Source organism: Megalobrama amblycephala, linkage group LG4, assembly GCF_018812025.1.
Source record: "Megalobrama amblycephala isolate DHTTF-2021 linkage group LG4, ASM1881202v1, whole genome shotgun sequence".
NCBI classification, from domain to species: Eukaryota; Metazoa; Chordata; class Actinopteri; order Cypriniformes; family Xenocyprididae; genus Megalobrama; species Megalobrama amblycephala.
In genome coordinates, this window is record NC_063047.1 from 55,780,341 (window position 1) to 55,798,622 (window position 18,282).

An 18,282-nucleotide genomic window follows, 5' to 3' on the forward strand; every position below is an offset into this window, starting at 1 on the left:
TAAATACACACGTTTATGGAAAATACTTGAGGAACATAGACAACTCATATATGATTGTAATAATCGTGTATTTATTTGGTTTAATGTTTTATCTCTTCACTGTACCTTTGTTGATACTAGGCTAAAGCATAACTCTTGTTTTCTTCTCATGAGCTCCCTCTGTTGCTCTGGCTGAAAGGATAACAGTATACTGTATTGAGATGGAAGAGATCACACAAACCTCCTCAGATCACTATCATCACATAATTTTGTGGAAAATTAATAGATATATGATAAATATATGATATTTTATCAATATAAAATATAAAAAATGTTCTGTGCATTCTTGTGATTCTCGTAAATAAATGAAAGCAGGTGCAACCGAATAGGTATGTGTTCTCTTTTTATGTGAAATGGTAAAAACCAGTTTGATTCAGCATGATTGATGTGCATTCCTGACACAAATTAATAAAATGCTGTTACTGTAACATTTTTTATTGTAAAACGTTGGTCAAATATTGATGTTGGAATCTTAAGTCTTTAAGTAAAGACCAGATGTTCGGTTCTGACATGCTCATCTATAGTTTTCAGTCAGCTGGTGAAATGGTGAGGTTGTGTAACATTGTTCTGTGGAGGCGTTTTAAGGACGGGTTTCAGGGAAGTGCTGTGGGGCTACTGGCCCGACAGTGGAAATGCAACTTGATTTTGGCCTTGGTGCTTGAGGTCCGAGGCTATTGGCCCAGCACAGCACATTGTTAGCCCTGGCTCGTACTGGCCCGACAATGGAAAAGTGGCTACTGGGGTCCTAGTGTGCTGCAAGTAAAAGCCTTAATTAAATCTGTTCATCATATAAAGCGATCGAGTCTCTTCAGAAAATTTGGATTAAATCGCTCGAATCATATGGATTTTTTCCCAATCTCTTTATAAACTGTTTGAAGCGTCAAAGTGGTAGTTGCAAAGGCAGTCAATGGAGGAATAGACATCTCTCAGATTTCAAAAAGATCTTCATTTGTGTTCCGAAGTTTAACGAAAGTCTTACGAGTTTGGAACGACATGAGGGTGAGTAATTAATGACATAAGTTTAATTTGGGGGTGAACTAACAATTTAAGAGCTTTTTGAACCTAACGTGGTGAACTTTTTAAAACTAAAAATTAAGATCCAATAAATGTCTTCCTCTGTAATCCATATCATTGTTCATATCTATAGTTTTATGTGCTTGAAATAGAGATCCAGCAGCAACAAAATGCTTATGGAGGTCTATAACAACTAACAACATGAAGGGCCAGAGTCTTTAAAAAGACTACATCAACTGCCAGGGGCTCAAATTGTTTAGATATTGATTTAGATAGTGCTTTTTTTTTTGTTATTTGTCAAGTAAAGTGACCTGTATGAGTAGTAATTCAGCACTTTCTTCTTTTTCATTAGAATAAAGTAAAATTGTGAATTTATTTGATCTAACGTAACAAAGTTCAAGGCTGTCGTTAAACGTAACTTTAATTACGAAAAGAACAAAATGAAATGGGCGGCAGTGGCCGACTGCGGCATATTTAAGCATAATAAAAACAGCAGCGTAAAAGGTCTCTGGCTTTCAGCCCCACCCTGCTTAACATTAATAAAATTTTAATACATTAGCTCACATGATTTCTTCCTGAGTCCTGTTCAGTTGCTTTCCATTGGCTGGCTGTAGAGGTGAAGATGACAACTCCCATGATTCCACGCTCATTGCACATTGTTTTGAATAAGCGACCTTCAGCGGTGAAAATTACATATTGTGCCTTTAACATAATGTGACTTCTGCATATTTATATACAGATGATTCATAATATATAGATATACAAATTCGGATAGTCTCTCATAGCTGAGAAAACATGAGTATATCTCCCATTATGGGTCACTTTTATCCAGTTCACGCAAGTACCAGGATCTGAATATGCAAAAAAAAACGTAGATGAATGCTTGCCAATATCATAATCTGTTTGAACTTAACACAAGGCAGATAAAATGAACAAAATTATTCTCCAGTTTCCATACTGCTTTGTTCCCAAAATCCACAAAACGACAAGCTGCAATTACAAGCCTAGTGTAGGTTCCAAACAGCTCCAAGCCACAGCCTACTTGACTGCACACTCCACGGTTTCCATGGTTGGGAAAAACTCTTGCCATGCTGTGCTACGCTTCCAGAAGCGCCAACCAAGAGATGAACAAGTTTCATGCAGGAAGAAGCATGCATCAATCGGGTCGTAAATGACGAGCCCGAAAATCAGATCCCAGTCAGATATGAGCCGTCTGTTCAGTCACAAGCGAAAAGCCCCAAAAAGCTTGAGCCAAAGAAGATGCACAATGAATCTCTTATTTTCACCATGTTTATATTATGAGATTATTCATGAGCATGCAGAACTCGGCACTAAACAAAAACTTAAACACTACTGACTGCCATTGCATTCAAGAGATCAACAGACATGTCTGTGATTGACTACATTGCTCAACGCTGCAAAAACATGCTGCAAAGAAACCTTTGATGTTCTCTAGAGCACAAACACAAATACACACTGAAGAGTTTGTTATGTCTGTTTTGCCAAAATGCTGTTATTGCAGTTTCAACTAAGGGTGCTCTTGCTTTTATTTGAGGGTGTTTAGCACCTTCTAGCACCCCTGTAGAATCAGGCCTGTGCTCTTTCCTTTATATTGGTGTCACAGGAGTAAGTGTTATCTCTTTCTCTCTTTCAGGTGCGTGTAAATGTGGTTCAGAATAACCTGGCTTTGCTGATATACTTGATGAGGATGGTGAAGGCTTTAATGGACAATCCCACACTATATTTAGAGAAATATGTGAGTTATTCACACTTATTTTTGGACTAGAAATGAAATTTTGGGTTCTTAAACTTACTCTATGTTTTCATAATACAAACTGTTTTATCTCAAAAGTTCAAAGCAAATGCTATTTTTCCTTATGTGACTGCTGTAATAGAAATTCCCTTTGTTTTCTGCTCTCATTCAGCTCCATGAGTTGATCCCGGCAGTGGTGACGTGTATTGTCAGTAAGCAGTTATGTTTAAGGCCTGACGTGGACAATCACTGGGCTTTGCGAGACTTTGCTGCTCGGCTGATGGCTCAGAGCTGCAAGACATTCAGCACAACTACCAACAACATCCAGTCACGTATCACAAAGACCTTTACTAAGGTATTGTAGACACTGTGTGTCTGCATGCTCACACTTTTCATTGTAGCTGGTGTGTTTACAAACTATTATTTGTTTTATCCAAGTGAAATAAATACACCTGACAAGCAAAAACACAGAAATTAGTTTAAGAAGCTTAAAGTATCTGTAATTTTTTTATATGACTTTCTCTAATTTTCAGGCATTGTTGGATGATAGGACTCAGTGGACAACACGTTATGGCTGCATTGCCGGACTTGCTGAACTCGGGCATGACGTGAGTCTCCTACTATAACTGTATTTAATGCTTTGGAAGCACATTTATACTTAATGTGTGTCATTTTTCTTCCGATCTTAGATGTTAATTGGTCAGTACAGCATCAAAAATATTCTAAAAAACCCAACATAGTAATCACTTGGTAATCATATTGAGCAGCACACTTTAAGGCCATCTGTGCCCCTATTATGCTATTTTAAAGATTTCTAATTTTGTTTTAGAGGTCTCCTATGATAGGTTTACATGAACCTAATTTCTTTGAAAGATAGTGTTGGTTTTTTCGTATCAATTCCAGCATGATTCCTCATCCTTTTGAAGTGCATGCAAAGTGGATTTGCAGCGCTGAAAACAGCGTCTTCTAGTCATGTTGACAACATGAACCAAACTCTTCCAGGCTACAACTACAGTGTTTGAGGGCGAGTCAAAGTAGACGTTGTTTGCGGAGAGCCAATAAAGACCATAGGCTGGCATTAAGCAAATTTGTTACATTGCTTTGTAGATATGTAACAGAAAGTGAGACTGGAATTGCTGATGACTCGTTTGAGCAGTTCAGAATCAATTATTTATTTTAGGAGACAATAACTTTATTTGTTGTGCACTTTAATCTTTAATCACTTTGAAAAGTTTGAGACATTTTTACATTTATAAACGGCTATATTACACACTCCATGAAATGTAATGTTCGAAAAAGCATAATAGGGGCACTTTAACTTTAGTTTACATGTCAAGATTGCAAGATTGTCACTTAATGAATAATGAATTTGCTTACTATATTTTAACTGTTTTATATAAGCATTAAGGCATTTGAGGCATGCTGTTTTATGAATATATATAGTCCTGGCTGAATGAGTTGTTGTTCCTAACAGTGCCACTGTATACAACAACCTCTTGTAACATATTGCTTAATTATAAGTTTTTCAGTAAACTATTTTGAATCATCTCAGTGTGCTGATCATTCAGAGAGTAAACCTTAAGCCTTTTACTTTTCATGTAGGTGATAAAGACATTGATCATCCCTCGCCTGTCTGTAGAGGGTGCTCGTATTAAAGCTGTGATGGATGGGCCAGTGGTATCCAACATTGATAAGATTGGAGCTGATCATGTCCAGAGTCTTTTACTTGTAAGTACCTTACAACAACATGGTCAGTCATTTAGATGAGCAGTAGTTCTAGTTCTGGTGCTGCCAATTTGTTCATATTATTGTTATTTGTGCAAATAAATGTACATTTTAACCCCTTACAGCCTGTAATGAATTGGCTCAAAAGGGAAATATGAATAATTAATCATAACTCATTATAATTAATTATAAATATTTGAATAAGTTAATCGAATTAACTTGATGAGGCTGAATTAATTTTACAATCAATTAATCTGTTCGACCAGCAAACACTCTATTGATCGTCTATCAACTCTTCAGAAAGGATATTTTCCGTGGCCACAGAAAAAAAAATAACTCTTTCTTAGCATGTAGTTGTGATCGTAATCATTATCAACTCTCAAGAATGTGCACACAAGTTTTATTGAACTAAATCACAAACACATAGCTAGACTAAACACACACAGACATACAAATCACGCATACATAGGAAATGAGAGAGTGGAAATGAATTTGAACCATAGCATAACAGGGGAAAGAAGCTATAAAAAAAGTCATTTAACGAGCTGGAAGAACCATCAGTTTCTCACTATAAAGCACCTTTGTTAACAAAGGGGTTCAAACTTAATACTAAATTGCCGTTTAGTGTTTAAATGTACAATACTTGGAAATGCCTTAGCTGTTGAGGAGCGTCTAGATCTGCAGGCTCAAGAGAAATTCTTGATGTTTTGGTCCGATGGTGCTGAAGTTGTAATCAATATCTTCTGCATTGAATAGGGAAATGACGACAAACTTGGGCTGTTAATTTGACCCTGTTGTCAAGGAAGTTGTGCATGGCTTGAAGTGAATGACGCCTGTCGGCGTGGCTGCGCCGGCCGGCTGGCCGGGTGAGTTGAACAGCAATCAGTAGAATCAGCATGAACAAAAGCAGAAGATCAGAAGAGAGAGTAAGGTCTGTGGTGGGGGCTTATTAACCTCTACAGCAGTCACACCTTTGAGTTTTGGCTTGACAAATGAGAAAGGTGCAATTTCCAAGAAGGAAATGTTCCTTTGTTTGAAAGTGGACTCATTTGCATGAGGGGAGTAAGCTGGCAGTTTGTGTCCATTTATACTCTGATAACAAATGAGAGAGATGGTGATGTCCACCAAAGTGTGAGTCATTAAATGACAAATATTTTGATATGAAATACCACCTAGATGAACTACATTATCTAGTAGTTCCAAATTTCAGTTATGCATAACACTATACAATATACAAAAGAACAATATAAACACGGTAATAATACACAAAATGTACTGTGGAAATGCATGTTCATTCCTTTAAGCAAATTTGTCAATGAATTAGTGGAAAGGATGCTATTTCAATGGGCTGCATGTCTGATTCTTGTATTGAGAACAATCAATGTCTCAAGTGTCTTTGAAGTGTGAGTGAAGCAGAAGGGTGATAGCTCTCCATGACATTATGGAGTCTGAATGGGTGAAGGGTTGGAAGAGTAACATTTAATTGTGTGTTTGATCGATTCAGATGCTATAACCCTGTAGGTATTTTTAATGTTTTCACATTTTTGTTATTCATGCTTGACATGATTACTATTAGAAAGTATTTATGAAATGTCATAAAATTAAACATACATTTGTGTCATTCACAATCATGTCAGTTGTACCTGAGAAAAAATGTGTGTTATCTCAAAGCAATCAAATGTTATGACATTTGGAGCCATGGTCGCCTCCAAAAACCTCTCTAAATAAGTGCTCTGAGTGTTGTAAGAACTGCTTGCACCTGTAAACACAACAATAAACCAAAACAATACTTATAATTACGTAAAATAGGTAACAAGTTATAAAATCTTAGTGGATGACTGATGATCTTCCAATGCTGTCTGTCTCAATATTGTGCACAACTGTTCTATGACCCATGGTAAATGTTTGATCGCTCAGACTGACAGTTCTGTCTAATCCAAGTGTGGCCGATTGGTCTCTACACATCATCCTTACCCACTATATCCCAGACCAAGTTTACATTGATTGGACTTCCCAACATTTTCAAATGACATTTCAGACACTGCATGATCATTGCAATGCGATCAGATCCCTGAAGTCCTACAGCGTTAGCCAAGCAGCATGTCATGGATTATCTCAAGACCTATGCATGGTTTAATGTTGTGGTCTTGTTTGAATCGAGACCATCTGCTCTACTGACAAGCTACGCAATATCGCGTTGATTATCGCAGATGAATCGCCTTCGATAATGAACGCGATATTGCGTACCTTGTCAGTGAACTACGGCTCTGTCTATTAAATGCCACTCCATTTGAAAGCAGGTGATGGCGATTTAGCGGTAATCAGGGAACCGGCTTTACTGATGAAATGCGCGTGACAATCGCATGCGATATATCGCCCAGCCCTAGTAAAAATGCTAAATTTAATTTCCAGTGTTTTGTGTCATACACACAGACGCTAAAGCGCCCTCTAGTGGCTTTTCCTCTGGCGTCAATACAATGACTCGCTTCAAGAGCCTGCCTAAATTATTCATTTTCATTCGTTAAATTACTACTATTATTATTATTATTATTATTATATTTATATTTTAACCTAAACATTACATTTCTAAACCTCATAGCCTCTTGTTTAGTGCTCTAACATGATCGAGTTCCCGCTTGTGGTCTCAAATTGAGAGTCTCAATCCCGTCATTTTGATTTTTAGACTACTCTGTTTTATATGAATAAAATGACATCTAAATTACTGTAACTTTTTCGTCTGGCTCTGTTAGGTGTTTTGTTTTATATTGAGAAATTTTTTGGGAATAGGAGTCACTTTATAGCTGTTCAAATTGAAAATATTCCAACATATGTTATGATGACAAAATGATACACCAATATGTGATTTCGTGAAGACAAAATTCCCATGCCCTTTGCCTCAGTGGAGGTTTGACATGAAATATTTCTCAATTCTCATTGAAAGCAATGCATTACGGCCACGTCACTGGACATAACGCTTTATGTGGCTTAATCCTACTAAAGTAGCCTAACAACCAGGGAGAAATTTTCTCGCACATTTTCTTGTCATCAACAGCATCTAAGGCTAAGACAACGGCAACATAAACAAAATGGGAGGACAATATTTTATGTTAAGCATTTATAGCGGTTTTCTATAACCCTAAAAGTTGAAAGCGTGTTACCTTCATATTCGGCCTGACCTGCTTGTCTGCATATCTGTACTGGTCATTAATATCAGTGTCTTAATGCATTAGCGTTGTCTTCATAACTGTGTTTTATTCTCAAGGAAAAAGCTTAACATGTTAATTGTGTTCACAGTGGGCTACTTATAAGTAGTGAGTTTGCTCCTCCAATATCACTATCGAAGCGGGACATACCCTACTGGTTTGCCGCCAGTATAGCATCTCTTGGACATGCGGCAGTATCGGACGCCTTGTGAGTGAGAATGAGGTGGAAATCAAGTCAAGTATTATCATGTTTCAGAGACAGTGATGTGTTTCAGTGTGGGAGAAACAACAATTTTACAAAAGAAAACTTGTAAATTGACATTTCTTCAACTTTAATATGTCCTTTTTTAATTTTGGTTTATAAAGATGCAAAACGTTATAAACAAAAATCTGAAAATAAGTCAATATTTATTTTGTGCAAATGAAATTTGTATATTCAGCTTTAATTTAAATTTTGGTATTCACCATAGCATTTAAAAATACAACAACCTTTCTTTTTTGTTTTTCTTGACGTGGTTAAAAAACGAAAAAGGAATGGATGCAAAAGTACAAGTTTTCTTTTTTAAAATTGTTGTTTCTCCCACACTTTCGAGAGCCATGTGTCTGAAACATTATAATACTTGACTTGATTTCCACACCATTCTCACTCACGAGGGGTCCGATACTGCCGCATGTCCAAGAGAATGCTATACTGGCGACAAACCAGTATGTCCCGCTTCGTCCAGCGATCGTGATAATGGAGGAGCAAATTCACTACACCTTATAAGCGGCCCACTGTGAACACAATTAATAACACATTAAGCATTTTCCAAGAAAATAAAACACAGTTATGAAGAAAATGCTTAATGCATTAAGACACTGATTAAATGACCAATAAAGATATGCAGACAAGCAGGTCAGGCTGAATATGAAGGCAACGTGATTTTAATGTTCAGCGTTTTCCACTTATAGAAAACCATTATAAATGCTTAACATAAAAATATTTTCCTTCCACTTTGTTTATGTTGCCATTGTCTTAGCCTTAGATGCTGTTGATGACAAGAAAATGTGTGAGAAAATATTTTCTCCCTGGTTGTTGTTTTAGTAGGGTTAATCCACATAAAGCGTTAATGTCCAGCGACACGGCCGTAACGCATTGCTTTCAATGAGAATAGAGAAATATTTCATGTCAAACCTCCACTGAGGCAAAGAGTATGGGAATTTTGTCATGAAAATCACATATTGGGGTATAATTTTGTCATCATAACAAATGTTGGTATATTTTCAATTTGAACAGCATAGCTATAAAATGACTCCTAATCCCAAACAATTTCTCAGTAAAAACAATATAAAACACCTAACACAGCCAGACGAAAAAGTTACAGTAATTTAGATGTCGTTTTGGCCTTTATTCACATAAAACAGAGTAAAAAGCAAAATGACAAGATTGAGACCACAAGCGGGAACTCTATCATGTTAGAGCGCTAAACAAGAGGCTATAAGGTTTAGAAATGTAATATTTAGGTTAAAATATAAATGTACAAATAATAATAATAGTAATTTAACGACTGAAAATGAATCAATGTCATTTAGGCTGGCCCTTGAAGCGAGTCATTCTATTAACGCCAGAGGAAAAGGCACTAGAGGGCACTTTAGCGTCTGTGTGTATGACACAAAACACTGGAAATTAAATTTAGCATTTTTACAGATTAAATAACAAGTTGTATATCATTTATATTATTTTTCACAAAATAATAATCTTGCATAAAGAAAATTAGCTTGTATCTGCTAATTCTATTCATCAGTGTTAAAATAAAAAAACAAAGAAACCGCATTTTCCATTTTTCATTTCTGGTTTAAAAAAGGAAAAACGAATGGACGCAAAAGTACACGGACCAGGGGGTCATATTTCCTATATTCACTGTAAAGCCAAGGTTCTCAGCTTTGAAATTACAGCTATTTTTTGTTGGACAAGCAAGTGGTTATAATTGTAGCCAAGTTTTGCTAGAGAAATAAGCACCTGGTCTGAAAAAGCTAACCTAAAATAAGCAACCCAGTCTTAAAAAAAAAAAAAAAAAAGAAACCCAAAATAAGCAACCACTGGATGCCTGCACAGGGCACCCCTTTAAAAGGGTATTATTTATATTATATTATTTACAAATATGAATATACATTTTATTATTCAATGATTTTTTTTTTACTTTTGGATTAAAAGCATAAAAATGCTAAATCAGATTACTTCAGTTGTCAAAATAGACTGGTAAAAAAGAAAAAAAGAAGTTACAGTCAGTTTGTGGGTTTAATAATGTAGTCTTTAAAGCATGCAGCTCTGGTATGAATAAGAGCACCATTTTGGTGGAAAAGAGCACAGTTTTACATGCCTCTGGCTGGCACCACAGCACTCATTCAAACAGAGCAGCGATTGCCATTGCATTGACAGACAGAGAAACATCATCACACACTAAATAATGATAAAGCGGTCATATGTTTGGTCATATGCGTGCCAACCAATAACAAGACCAAATACACAACTATTTTCTCGCAAATAGCCCAAAAAACAGCAACCCGTGACTACCAAAATTGATAAGCTACTTTGAAAAAACAAGCTGCTTATAATAGGCAGGCTTGGCAAATTCTGATACTGGGCTGCTCCGGGTTTAGGTTAGTTAAATTATTCATTACATTTTTAACATCGGAGGGCTATTATTATTATTATTATTATTATTATTATTATTATTGTTGTATAGCATATTTTGTGTTGAATTTATTGTTACTTATTATTTATCGGAGATTTTAAACCATACAGGTTTTTTAAATCAAAAGCTATGGTTTAACATTTGAAAGCAAAAAAATTAAGACATTATTATAAGTATTGTAATTTTACTGTTCTGTAAGTATTATTATTAATATTAATAATATTTAATAATAATAATAATAATAATAATAATAATTTTTTATTTTACAGTACAATAGTATTTCAATATATTTCTTTATTGATTTGTTTAATTTTTATAATTTATAGTAAAATAAATATATTTTAAAACAACTACTACTAACAAAAAATAATTATTTTTATTATATAATCATATTGAATAAGAATAAAACAGGATTTCCTTCTTTTTGTTCTTATCTATCAGACTAACTAAAAGTACTCTCTCACTCTCTCTCTCTCCCTCTCTCCCTGTCTCTCTGTCTCTCTCTGTCTCATTCTGTATAGAAACATTGTGCAAGTGTGGTTGCTAAAACTAGGCCGCTACCAGATTTGGTGGATCAATACAAGACAGATTATGGTTATCTGGGCACCATGCTCTGTTCACATGTGATCAAAGCTCGTGCACAGGCTTCCTTCCAGGCCCAAACTGTTAACAGAACCACACTCACTATCACACAGGTGAGTAAATCTGAAATAAAACTTTTGTCAAGCTGGTCTAAATCATAACCAGTAGTTCTTTTTTTTAAAAATACCTTGTTAAAATCAGTCAAATCAAACCTGAATGCTCACTCTGTCACTCTACAGCCACGGCCAACTCTGTCAATGTCTCAGAGTGGATTGTCAACGTCAGGTGGTTCACGCACACCCAGCATCATTAAAGTACCCAGTTCGCTCACCCTCATGTCCACTCGCCCTGGAACGCCCACTCAGCCGTCACCCCCAGCAACCAAGTATATTGTTATGGCAACAAGTGCAGGGGCTGCATCCACACAGCAGGTACGAGTTTTAAAGGAATTTGTGTCATGGTAGTTGAGCAAAAAAAAAAAAAAAAAAGGTGTGTACATCGAAAACCCAAATTGGTCTCTGGTGCAGGACAAGAAATAGCAATAAATGAGCAAAGAAAATGAATGTAAATGCACTGAAAATGCAGCTCCAAAAATGTATTTAACAAACAGTGCAACGTTTCAACGTATTGCCACGATTGGTCAAATAATTAGCCAGTTTCATTGGTCATTACTGATACATGCAATGACTATCCATTATGACATGTAGGCATTTTTATCTTTACGTACACAATAATGTTTTACATTGTAATCCTTTTATTTTTAATATTTGGCACGTTTGTGTGCTGCTGCGCATCCCTGTGTATGTAAGAGGGTATGCGCATTGTGCATATAACTAACGGGCCCTTTAAATAACAAAAAAAAATTACTGCACCATTGACTTTAGACCAGGATTTTGTTGATCAATGGCGCAGTCTTTTTCAGTTGCAACATTGCAACAATGCACCTTAACACAGCTCGTTTTCAGACCAGCACGCCCATAGGCGAACAGATGGGTGTGAGTGCATTTGCTATTTAAACAACGTGGGTGCTGGACTTGAAAATTATATCTGCCTGTCATTGCATTGCGCTGGGTGTATGATAGTGCCCATAGTGTTTAAAGTATATATCCAAAACCATTCCCTTAGTTATAATTTCTTCTCTAAATTACCTCCTCTTGAGGGTTTCTGTTCCTTCTCAATGCCTATGTATTGAAGGGCACTAACTTTATGATTGACTTGTTTCAAATGTAACTCTATAGCGGTGTTTCTCAACCACTGTGCTGTGGCACACTAGTGTGCCATGACAGGTTGTCAGGTGTGCAGTGGAAAATGATTAAATGATTAAATAAAAAACAATGAATAAAATTATATCGCTGTCAGGAAAAAACTTCATATCTCTATTATTCGTCATTTTGGTTACATTTTTTTTTTTATTAATGCTATTGGTCATCCTTTATGTTTGTTATGTGGGTTTGACAAATACTTAACCAATGAAACGCATTTAAAAGAGCTTGTAACTAAACCATTTAACTCCATTTGATCCTCAAACAGCGAAACCTTATAACTCCACCCCGCCTCGATTGTGAATGAAGTTCCGCACACAGTTTGGACCATCTCTGCTAGTTTGCAATGCAAGGGTTAATAAAGAACTGATGTTTGAATAAGTATAGCATTTTCTTTACTCAGGAAACACTATGTCTATAAAGGCTAATGTTTTTTTTGTATTTGAAGAGTGGAGAAGAGTCTTATTCTGGTATTTGCCATCTAGTTGTAGCCATTATACTGTTTTAAATATCATGTGCATAGCGCTTCATCTTTTATATCATGAGATTTTGGCCAAATGTATTCAAAAAAAATATTGTGTCCAGTGTGTGGATGACCAAAAGTATTGGCTGCCAATACCACTCACTATAGTTCTTCCCTTAAGTGAAGTATTAAGACCCTTTAGACAAAGTATAATAGGTGTGATAGGACAATTAATTTTCAAAAGGGAAATACATGTTTTTAAGATTAGTTCATAAAAAACGTTCATCTAATTGTATGCAAATTTCCATTTCATTGTCTGACACTCGTTGAAGTACAATCACACCACTTTTATCTGCAGGATGCACTACTACAGTGTACTATTTTTTCTAAGGTCAAGTAAAGCCTCTCCACTTTAGATTTTTTGTAATTGTTGTAGACTTTACAGTGCATGCATAATTATTATGCCAGTTGATATTTTGACCATATTTTTTTCTAAGCAAAACAGATTTAACTCTTACTGAAAAGTCAAAAATTATTATATACCCATGAGAAAGATGCAATACTAATGCGATTCTAGAAATTGCAAAATTAAGGCTTGACCAATGGACAGCAAAACTCTCATTGGTTCAGCAGGGTCATACAAAAACAAGCCAAGAAGAAAAGACACGTTAACTGCAAAAAAAATAATAAAATAAAATAAAATAAAATAAACTTGAAAATTAAACTTATAAATATTAGGAATTAAGGTGACGAATTAGGTGTGAGAACATCAGGAACCCTTCAGTCTCCAGTGCCACCATTTTCCAGAACTGCAACCTGCCTGGAGTCTCCAGAAGTTCAAGGTGTCAGGATCTCAGAGACTTTGCTAAAGTAAAGAACACCCCCACTTAATAATAATCACAAGCTGAAGTGTTGTGAAATACATGAAGACTGATTTTTTTTATTATTATTATTATTATTATTATTTAAAGAAAGGCTTTATAGGTTGAGAGTGCCTCTTGAGGTATCAGTTCAAGTCAGACAACAGCGACCATGGTGAGGGGAGTTATGCTGTGAGCTGCAATTAACAATTAGCAAGACAGACCTTTCAGGGTAGGAGATGGACTAAAAATGTGGCTAAAAAAATCCTGTGATGCTGGTCCTTCAAGAGTCACTCTCAACCTATCTGTCTAAAAAGTCTATTAAAAAAGCTTGTGATTCTTATTGAGTGGGGATCATATTTCAGGATTCTTTACCTTAGCAAAGTGTCTGAGATCCTGACACCTTGTACTTTTGGAGACTCCAGGTAGGTTGCAGATCCGGAAAATGGTGGCACTGGAGACTAAAGAGTTCCTGATGGTCTAACCTAATTCTTCACCTTAATTCCTAATTTTAAAAAAAAAAAAGAAAAAAGAAAAAAGGCCTGTTCTTCATGGCCTGTTTTTGTATTACCCTGCTAAACCAATGAAAAGAAAACAATGTAATTATATTATCTAAATTTTATCAAAAATCATGTATGATTAAGCACATTTTTCTAAACATTTTGCATTATTGTAATGTGAGAAAAGTCATATTCTTATTACTCTCATACAGATGTTAGAAAAGTAATAACTAAGAAAAATTCCATAAATTTACATTGAAAGTGGGACTCAAGCCATATGTAGTGTCTAGAATGTCATAAGGGCTTTTCACACTTGAAATAGTTCTTGCTCATAATTTACCCGGGGTTAACAATTAATCCTGGGTATTCATAAGCTTGCGTTTCACATTGTACATTCTTAAACCCTGGGTTAACCGTCTTTGCATATTTGCGGTGTCAGTGTCGTTGATTGGATAAACGCAGCACGCAACCTGTTTACCAAGCTCTAGCATTGCACATCCTTGTATTGCTGACTGTACTATTGAGTTAATACTGAATGGACATTTCGGACTATAATGATAAGAATGAAATGGTCTCTTCTTCACTGAAATTGTTGTGTTTTCTGTAAGCATTTGACATTTTACCTCTCAAACGATGAATTTACTGTTTATATACAATGCATGGTGTTTCTGTGACTGTCCAAAGCAGGCAAATATGTGTATGCGATTGGTTGTATGTTGCTAAGTGTCTAGCTGTAACTTTGTAACACTGCATCGTTTCACACTGTACAAGTTTACAGTGCAAAAGCAGTGCTAACCCTGCTCTGAGGTAGGGTTTTCATAACCCCGGGTAAAAAGCGGTGCTAACCCCGCTTCTAAATTACAAGTATGAAACATTCCTTTACCTGGGGTTAAAAGCGGTGTTTAGAACCACGGTAACTTTGGGATAAGTGCAGTGTGAAAAGCCCTATAGAGACTTGGAGGTGGGCAACTACACCTAGCAACACCTTAAAAATGGCAATGCAATGCACTAAAACCACCCACAACATTGTACTATTGTGGCAGTGTGTTTTGCAAATGGAAGTGCAATTTACAATTTCTTCAGAAAATGTCAAATTCTAGTCTCTAATCTATATATCTGTTGTAATTGTAGACATAAACTTTTCCTCCAGGTAATCACTCTCAGCTCCTCCCAGTCTGGATCTCCTGTCACAAGTACAGTCCCCAGCACCCCCACGTCTTTACAACCACTCGTTAAACTGGAGTCTGGAAACACAGGTGCTGTGGGTGGCTCACGCCCTCTCCAGAAATACATTGTGGTGTCTTTGCCTTCATCCTCTTCCTCACTGGAGAACAAGGGCTCAGGTGTCCTTCCCTCCTCTACCTCACCCATCAGCATGGAGTCTACTGTCAAGCTAGAACGTTCGGAATCACCTGCCACAAGCACACAATCCCCACACTGAAACTCAAACTTATTCCACCAAGATACAGAAGAACAATAAATGTAGCTTGAGACTCGTCATAGTGCTTACTGAGCACTTTTGGACAAACTGACACGTGCTTACAATTAGAAAAGCAAGCAAATAGCTATGCACACTTGGAACGTAAGACTCACACACTGTGTACATACGATATATATATATATATATATATATATATATATATATATATATATATATATATATATATATATATATATATATAAAAAAAAACATTAACAGTGAATAATGTATACACACAAATACATGTCTGATTACTGTATGTACATTTAAACAAACATAATTGCTTACATAATTCCCATTGTGGCTGCCAGCATAGAGAAGCTGTAACAGTAATAAGCACACACACGTGGCAGAAAAATACAGGATCGAACTTGATTGTGATTTGAGATAAAAAGGTGCTGTGTGTGAAGAAAGCACAAGACTTCTGGATTCTGTGTTAGATCTCACAGCTTTAACAATGTATCATTAATAAACGTGAAGATATGGTTGTATTTATAATGGGAGAAGGAATGATAGATGTGCATTTTGTGGGTAGAAAACCAACAAACAAGCAAACAAAATGAGACAGTGGGTCCATCACTTGTCTATTCTACATGTGTATAATTGAGCATGTGTGCTTGACCGAAAACTGGGCATTTATAGGGTTTAATGAACAATTTAATTGATTTACTATTTCATGTTCATTTTTTATCTTCTATAATAAAGATGGGTTTTAAATGTGGTTGTAATTTTCATTTCTTTATAAGACTTTACTGTAGTGTAGAAACCTTAGTTTTTTTCAAATGGAAGGAAACATATGGTCAGGATCAAGTTGAAATTTTATATAGATGTGACGCTCAATAAGGGCCCACAAAAACAAACAAACTAAAAAATAAATCTATCACACAAGACAAGTAGTAGTACATTCATAATTCTTTATTGAACAGGACAATAAAATTCAGAACATCAACCCTGAGCCAAGTCAGCTGTCGGGGGCAGATAGTCCAACCTGAAGAAAAAGAAGAAAAAAAAAAAAGAACTGAGCTACTTATACAGGGGACACTTATTTGCATACTATAAGACCACAGCTAACTCACCCCATAAGCCCCTCAAGTAATACAGGATTAGGTGATACTCGTTCATAATTTGTAATCACACAAACTAACCCACAAAAACCTGCAAAAGCTCTATTAAATTTTACTCCCAGTTCTCCACCAACAATGGTGGAAGCTACCCCAGCTGCCTAACCAAGGGTGAAAAACCCTTAAATTATTAAACAAGCCGTGAAAGGGACTTCCAGGCAAGATGGCGTGTTGAACAGTCGCTCGCATCAGAGACGGAAGCAAAATTATCCCAAATCTTGATTATCCACTTGTAAAGACACTTCAAATAATTGAAAAGGTATGATCAAACCAGCCAGACTGATAATAAAAGAGGGGGATAGTGAAAAGAAGCAAGCTGTAATAGCACTAAGATCCTCAAGCAATCTGCCGACCATGACTACGATATGGAGGTTAGCACAATCAGTAAAAGAAAAGACTCCACGCCAACAACTCCAAGCAAGATGCCAGCCGGGAAAAAGAGCAAAACTGCACTAAAGAAAAATGAGGTCTCTAACCTGACCATATTGGAAGCCATTCAGAGTTTGGAAAAGAACTTTAATGAGCAACTGGCACAATTTCGAGAGCAGGCTAAACAGAGTAGCAGCATGATTGCCAGCTTAACTAAAGCTGTGCAGTTCAATGCTGAAGAAGTTAGGGAATGCAATGGGAAAGTCATCGAGCTAGAAAAGTTTAACAAACGTCTGTGCAAAGAAAATCAAGAGCTTAAAGAGAGAATCAGGGTCCAGGAGAGATACGATGGTGTAGGACAAGAACAAAGGACAAGAACATTAGAGCAGACGTTATACAACTGTTCAGTGAGATCGCCCCTGACATGGATCAGCGACAGCTCGAAGAAGCAATCGACATTGTGCACAGAGTCGGCCAAAAAGAAGACAACAGAAGTAGACATATAGTTTTCTTATTTGTCCGGAGGCTTGTCAAGGAGGAGTTATGGTGTCACTGCAAGGATTCCCTGGTGTGCAGAGGGAAGGCTTCTGCCTCGCCGAGATGCTACCACTAGAGAGGCAAGGAAAAAACTGTGGCCGCAGATGGAAAGCATGCCTACTACCGCGAACCAAAAGGAGTGTTAAGAGGACATGGGACTATTTTTGTATTTACTAATCAGCGTAAATAAGCTTTGAACTAATTTCTTACTGTTTTTTTTTTTTTTTTACTTTTTTGTTTCTTCGTTTTTTATAGTATCTCATTATCTTCAGCAATGTTCAATTTCAAGGTCTCATTTGCTACGTTAAACGTGAGGGGTCTAAAATATTTGGTCAAAAAAAGCACTATTTTTAAATGGCGAAAACCACAATATCTGCTATTACAGGAAACTCATTCTTCCGAAGTGATTGTTAAAGAGTTAGTTCACCCAAAAGTTACATTTCTGTCATTAAGTACTCACCCTCAAGTCGTTCCACACCCGTAAGACCTTTGTTTATCTTCGGAACACAAATTAACACATTTTTTGATGAAATACGAGGGTATCTGATCCACACATAGGCAGCAACGTCATTGCACTTTTTGACGTCCAGAAAGGTAGTTGAAAATATGGTTAAAATAGTCAACGTGACTACATTGGTTCAACCTTAATGTTATGAAGCGATGAGAATATTTTTTGTGAAAAAAAACAAAACATTTGAA

The 18,282-nt window shown here is 36.3% G+C and overlaps 1 protein-coding gene across 4 annotated transcripts in view; it reads left to right on the plus strand.

The window, feature by feature from the left end:
* taf6 (TAF6 RNA polymerase II, TATA box binding protein (TBP)-associated factor) overlaps window positions 1–16,277 on the plus strand; it is a 66,494-nt gene extending 50,217 nt beyond the window's left edge. For 3 of the 4 annotated variants that reach the window (XM_048190117.1, XM_048190119.1, XM_048190116.1), the window contains exons 9-15: window positions 2,708–2,809; window positions 2,979–3,161; window positions 3,340–3,414; window positions 4,409–4,534; window positions 10,931–11,104; window positions 11,231–11,422; window positions 15,227–16,277. In XM_048190117.1, coding sequence (XP_048046074.1) covers window positions 2,708–2,809; window positions 2,979–3,161; window positions 3,340–3,414; window positions 4,409–4,534; window positions 10,931–11,104; window positions 11,231–11,422; window positions 15,227–15,517 — 1,143 coding nt within the window. In that variant the 3' untranslated portion in view covers window positions 15,518–16,277. Of the gene's footprint in view, window positions 1–2,707; window positions 2,810–2,978; window positions 3,162–3,339; window positions 3,415–4,408; window positions 4,535–10,930; window positions 11,105–11,230; window positions 11,423–15,207 lie in introns of all 4 variants that reach the window. The other variant, XM_048190120.1, reaches the window with a different exon arrangement.
* The last annotated feature ends 2,005 nt before the right edge of the window (window positions 16,278–18,282 follow it).